The sequence below is a fragment of the Vipera ursinii genome, assembly GCF_947247035.1.
Source record: "Vipera ursinii genome assembly, chromosome: 9".
NCBI classification, from domain to species: domain Eukaryota; kingdom Metazoa; phylum Chordata; class Lepidosauria; order Squamata; family Viperidae; genus Vipera; species Vipera ursinii.
In genome coordinates, this window is record NC_139523.1 from 23,910,573 (window position 1) to 23,916,583 (window position 6,011).

Below are 6,011 nucleotides of genomic sequence, written 5' to 3' on the forward strand. Positions count from 1 at the left end.
CGCGAGGGACTTATGTAAGTTTCTCCATGTAGGAGGGCAGGCGAAGAGAGGGGAATCCCCCCCTTTTTTCCTCCCTCTTCGCCTCGTCTGCCCGACCGCTCCGGCCCGACCGCCCCCTCCCCGCTCGGAGCCCCTTCCCGGGCGCGCGGGACCCCCCCCCGCCGCCGCCTTCTCTCTCCGGCGTCCGGGCGGCGGCCAAGATGTCTTCGGTGCAGGCGTCCCGCAGACAATGGTGCTACTTGTGCGACCTGCCCAAGATGCCCTGGGCCATGATCTGGGACTTCAGCGAGGCCGTCTGCCGGGGCTGCGTCAACTTCGAGGGCGCCGACCGCATCGAGCTGCTCATCGAGACGGCGCGCCAGCTCAAGCGCAGCCACGCCATGCCCGAGGGCCGCTCGCCGGGGCCGCCGGGCGCCAAGCAGGCCAAGGACGGCGCGGGAGGCGGCGGCGGCGGCGGGGCGGCGGCGGGGCTGGAGCGCTACGAGCGCGCCCGGCTGGCCGGCCCCGACTACGCGCTCAGCCCGCGCTTGCCCAACGGGCTGGCCCGCGGCGGCGAGGAGGCGGGCGGCGGGGAAGGCAGCCGGCAGAGCCCGACGGCCCGGCGCGCTCTGGTGGGCCCGGCGCCGCCCGGCCTGGTGCCTCCGCCGGGGCTGATGCTGGCGGCGGCGGCGCGTCCCGCCCCGGGCCCGCTGCCGCTCTCCTCGCCGCTGCTGGGCGAGCTGGCCAAGCCGGCGGCGGCGGCGGCGGCGGCGGCGCGGGCGGGCTACGAGTACGAGAAGGAGAAGGCGCGGCACAGCGAGTGCCTGGCCGAGCTGAACGAGGCCATGCGGGCCCGCGCCGAGGAGTGGCACGGCAAGCCCAAGGCGGTGCGGGAGCAGCTGCTGGCGCTGTGCGGCTGCGCGCCCTTCACGGTGCGCTTCAAGAAGGACCACTCGCTGACCGGGCGCATCTTCGCCTTCGACGCCGCCGCCCGGCCGGGCTACGAGTACGAGCTGAAGCTCTTCGCCGAGTACCCCTGCGGCTCGGGCAACGTCTTCGCCGGCGTGCTGGCCGTGGCCAAGCAGATGTTCCAGGACTGCCTGAAGGAGCCGGGCAAGGTGCTCTCCTCGGGCTACAAGTACCTGGAGTACGAGAAGCGGCACGGCTCGGGCGACTGGCGCCTCCTGGCCGAGCTCTTCACCGAGGCCGTGCGCTACTTCCGCGAGCCGCCCGCGCCCGACGCGCTGCCCCAGCAGTTCCTCGACGCCGCCACCGTGGCCGGGCCGCCCAACGTGCTGCTGCGGGCTGCGCCGCCCGCCCGGCCGGGCTTGCGACGCCGCAAGGCCTCCCCGGAGCCCGAGGGGGAGCTGGCGGCCGGGAAGCTGACGGGCGAGGAGCAGCTGCAGCAGCAGCGCCAGCACTGGCTGCCCCCGGGATCCTCAACCGCCGCCGGGTTGTACCCGCCGCCGCCGGGCTTGGCCCACCTGCCCGCCCAGGCCGGCCTGCCCGAGGGCTCCCTGCGCAACGACCCCTCGCCCATCACGGCCCTGAAGAACGTGGCCGACACGCTGGGCGGCAAGGAGCTCAACCCCGTGCACTCCACCACCGCCCGGCAAAACAGCACCAGCCCGGCCTCGCCGGCCGCGTCGGGACCCCACCGCCTGGTGCCCCGCAACGGCGAGCCGGGCCAAGCGGCCACCACCACCTCTTCTTCCTCCTCCTCCTCCTCGTCTTCATCGTCCGGAGCCCACTCTTCCGGGGCGGCCGAGCCCAGCGGCACCCAGAGCGCCCCCGACTCGTCCGGAGGGGCAGGCAGTGCCCCGCTCTGCTGCACCATCTGCCACGAGCGGCTGGAGGACACACACTTCGTGCAGTGTCCCTCGGTGCCGGGCCACAAGTTCTGCTTCCCCTGTTCGCGGGATTTCATTAAGGCCCAAGGAGCCGCCGGCGAAGTCTATTGCCCCAGCGGGGACAAGTGCCCCCTGGTGGGCTCCAACGTGCCCTGGGCCTTCATGCAGGGCGAGATCGCCACCATCTTGGCGGGGGATGTGAAAGTAAAAAAGGAGCGCGATCCGTGAAGCTGGCCGAGAGGAGAGGCTACGATCCGGGACGGTGTGTGCCATGGCATGCCCCCTGCCCGCCTTGGCTCCTGCGGCCAGGGCAGGGACTGGAGTAACTTATTCCCCCTCAGACATCCTCTGTAACCCGCTGCGGATTTGCGGGGGGCTGTATATAGTTCTATTTTTTAAATCCTATTTCCATAGCCAGCTTATATCTGAAATCACATCTACGTAACCTACCACAGGGGGAGGGGTGGGCGAGGGTTTGGGCGGATGGACTACTCACTTGCGGGGTGGGAAGGAGAGACCGAAATGTGGGGTTGACGAGCTCAGAAATCTCTCGGGGCATCTCGCCCGCCACAAAGATGCCACAGCCTACTTCCTCCGATGTCTTGATGTTTGACTCTTTCCCGAACCAAAACTTCTCCAACCCCACATTGGTCCACTAGGTGCTACTTAAACCTGGTTGCAGCTTCACTTGCTCACGTTCCCCCGTTCTGCTTTATTCAGAGGCCTCCTCCCCGTTGGATGGCCAGTCTCTGTATGTGTCGTTCTCACGGCCCGGCCATCACAGCTCGTCGCTGGACACCGTTCTGGATCTGTGCACCTTCGTTGGGAAGTTCAGGAGTCTGAAACTAACTGGGTTTGGATGCCGCGTGGATCCAGGGAGGGGAAGGGAAGGAGGCATGCTGTGTGGGAATGGTTGCAGGGGGGGTGGGGTGGAGAAGGGGGTCTAGAAAAATAGGAGGAAGCGGTGAAGCAGGAGGTAGGAGAGGGATGGAAAAAGTGCCTCGCGTGTTGATCTTAAAGTTAGGCGGGGGGGGTATTTTTCATACCAAAAGACTAAGCATGCACACCAAAAATAAGGGTTGGGGGGGGGTTTGTTGATAAAATGCAGAATTTGTCAGGTGGAAGAGAGTAGAGAAGGGCCAAGAAGGGCCAGGATTGAGAGGGGTGTGCGGAGGAAACTATGAATACAGACCTAATCCACTGCCACTTACTTTCTCCTGCATGAGCTTCTCCTGAATGAATAAGAGAAGCATAGAGGACACATCTTCAGATGTATTCATACCTTACAGATGAGTAGGGTTTCCACACCCATTCCCCTCAGCCAGCCAAGGCTAAGAATGATGGGTAGAGGGGCTCCAATTGGATGGGGGCGCTGCTTAGCCTTGCTCAGGATGGCACTGGGCAAAAGAACAGCCGCACAAGTTCAGTTCTGCTTCCTCACCACCTAGAGAAGAATCTCCTGGGTCTGTTGGTTTCCTGACTCTTGAGTAGAGAGGTGGCGTTAGGTGGAGAGGGAAAGAAAAAATCAGATACTTCGTTAAAGAAATGTGGCCATAAATCCATAAAGGGGAGGGGGGAGAAATGGCACACTCGGTGTGATGGGATTTGGAGGTACAGGGGACTAAAATACAGGCACTACCCCATAACCTCTGATCTGTTTGTGTGTGTGTGTGTGTGTGTGGTTCCACATCTGTTCACTGTTGGTGGTTCTGCCGACTTTGGTGTGTGTTTGTGTTGCAACGGGGGAAGAGGTCGGACAGGAGAAGATGTGGGGATCAGATTCCCACATGGAAGACTTTGGGGTGAAGGGGAGAGAGAAGGTTAAATTTGTTTTTGTATTTTACTCGTCTCTGTCAATAAACTTGGTTATCTTTTTTTTCCCCCATGGATTCCTCTCCTTCTCTGATATGGTGTGTCTGCGTATGTACTGACACACACAAACGCACACGTACAACTTTGCTGGCCTTCTGAAGTTGCCCTTTATCCAGTTTGTTCTCCACACAAATTTCTCAGGAAGGTTACGGCAGGGGCTACAGTGATGGGCCTCTGGTCTCTTATCACCTTTCATGGACAACCCACCCTAGAAGGGATAGACCAGGGGTAGGCAACCTCGGCTCTTTCATGACTGGTGGACTTCAACTCCCAGAATTACTGATGAATTCTGGGAGTTGAAGTCCACGAGTCATAAAAGAGCCGAGGTTGCCTACCCCTGGGATAGACGGTGATGCCACCTGAGCAGGAGTCCTCGTAACAAAGGAATTCTGGGAGTTGAAGTCCACCAGTCATAAAAGAGCCGAGGTTGCCTACCCCTGGGATAGACGGTGACAACTTCCTCAACTGTTGGAGGAAGAACCAGGGGTCTTCTCCCAGCTTGCTTGCTCACCCACCCACCTCCTTGCCCTTAACCTGGTCAGCTGAAGCTGGACAGATCTGGAGCATGTGGGAAATGGATCCTTCTCATCAGTCCTCCGCAGTCAAGGATCTACAGCAAGGGTCTCCAAACTTGACCACTTTAAGACTTATGGACTTCAACTGCCAGAAATTCTGGGAGTTGAAGTCCACAAGTCTTAAAAGTCTTGTGGAATCGTCCTTTGGCTTATGACGGAGAGCGAGTAGAAGGAGTACAGGAAAGCCAAAAATAAGAACAGCACCAACTATTGTGACGCACACACTTTATTAAAAGGCAGCAGCTTTCATGAGCTGCAGCTCACTTTGTGAAATCGTGTCACGGACAAACATAAGAAAAGGGCAGAGGGTTGACCCATGGTGGTAGCCAACATCTTTCCTTTTTGACCCCTTCCCGGGGATGCCTCTATATTGAGCTGCTTTCAATAGAGGCTGTCCTCAAAATTATGATCACAACTCAGCCCCAAATTTCCTTTGCTAAGCAAGACAGTTGTTAAGTGAGGTTTGCCTCATTTTTATGACCTTTTTGGCCTCGGTTATTAAGTGAATCATTGCAAGTTACGGACACGGCTGTTAAGTGAAACTGGGTTCCCCTTTGACTTTGCTTGTCAGAAGGTGGCAAAAACGGAATCACGAGTGACCCCAGGACACTGCGACCGTCATAAATGGGAACCAGTTGCCAAGAGTCCAAGTTCTCATTAAGCCCCTTAAATCAAGGATCATAAGTGTGAAAAATGATCATAAGTCAATTTTTTCAGGGCCATTGTAACTACAAACAGTCATGAGTTGTTTTCCAAATTATTTTCCAAAGCACCAGAAGACAAGACAAGGAACAATGGATGGAAACTAATCAAGGAGAGAAGCAACCTGGAATTAAGGAGAAACTTCCTGACAGTGAGGACAATGAATCAGTGGAACAGCTTTTGCCTTCAGAAATTGTGGGGGCTCCATCACTCGAGGTTTTCAAGAAGAGACTAGACAGCTACTTGACTGAAATGGTAGGGTCTCCTGCTTGAGCAGGGGGCTGGACTGGAAGACCTCCAAGGTCCCTTCCAGCTCTATTCTGATTGATTGAAATGAATAGTGGTAAATCTAATCTTTTCTTTAAAACTTCCAGCATTGGAACACCCACAACCTCTGGAGGGAAGTTGTTCCACTGGTTCGTTGTTCTCACTTTCAGGAAATTTCTCCTTAGTTCCAGGTTGGATGCCTCCTTGATTAGTTTCCATCCGTTGCTTTGGAGAATAGGTTGACCCCCTCTTCTCTACGGCAGACCCCAGATATTGGAAGATGGCTATCATGTCACCACTCATCCTTCTCTTCCTTAGACCAGACATAGCCAATACGTCCCTGCTTGGTGTGGAGCAGAAATTGCAGTACGTACAATGTGAAATAAATTTAATATACCTGTAAGCTGCAATCTTTTGGTCACCACCAAGCTGTCTAGTGACCTGATACCAAACAGTAGCCAGATGTTCCCCTTAATAGAGGTTGCCACTCCACGAAGTTCCACCAAGCCTCTGGTGGTGGCAACCTTTGGCCACCCACATTCTTGCAACGGTGTCCCTTCCACCAGGTGGCAGAGGGACCCGGTTTCGCTGGCTGGCCAAGGACAGATAACTAGAGAGCGCGGTAACTTTTTAACTGTCCACCAGCAGGAGGAGTATCGGGATAAAGAGGTAGCTTTATAAAGACCCAGACCTGTCCAGGTGACAGCCCTTCAGATACTGAGAGACGACCTCGGGACAACTAGCCGTCCAGGTTTCGACCGGAACG

General features: G+C 57.4%; 1 protein-coding gene across 1 annotated transcript; it reads left to right on the top strand.

The window, feature by feature from the left end:
* On the top strand, nucleotides 1-2,740 carry IRF2BP1 (interferon regulatory factor 2 binding protein 1). The gene has a single exon (XM_083369101.1). The coding sequence runs from the start codon at nucleotides 201-203 to the stop codon at nucleotides 2,055-2,057; it is 1,857 nt and encodes a 618-aa protein (XP_083225227.1). The 5' UTR covers nucleotides 1-200; the 3' UTR covers nucleotides 2,058-2,740.
* The last annotated feature ends 3,271 nt before the right edge of the window (nucleotides 2,741-6,011 follow it).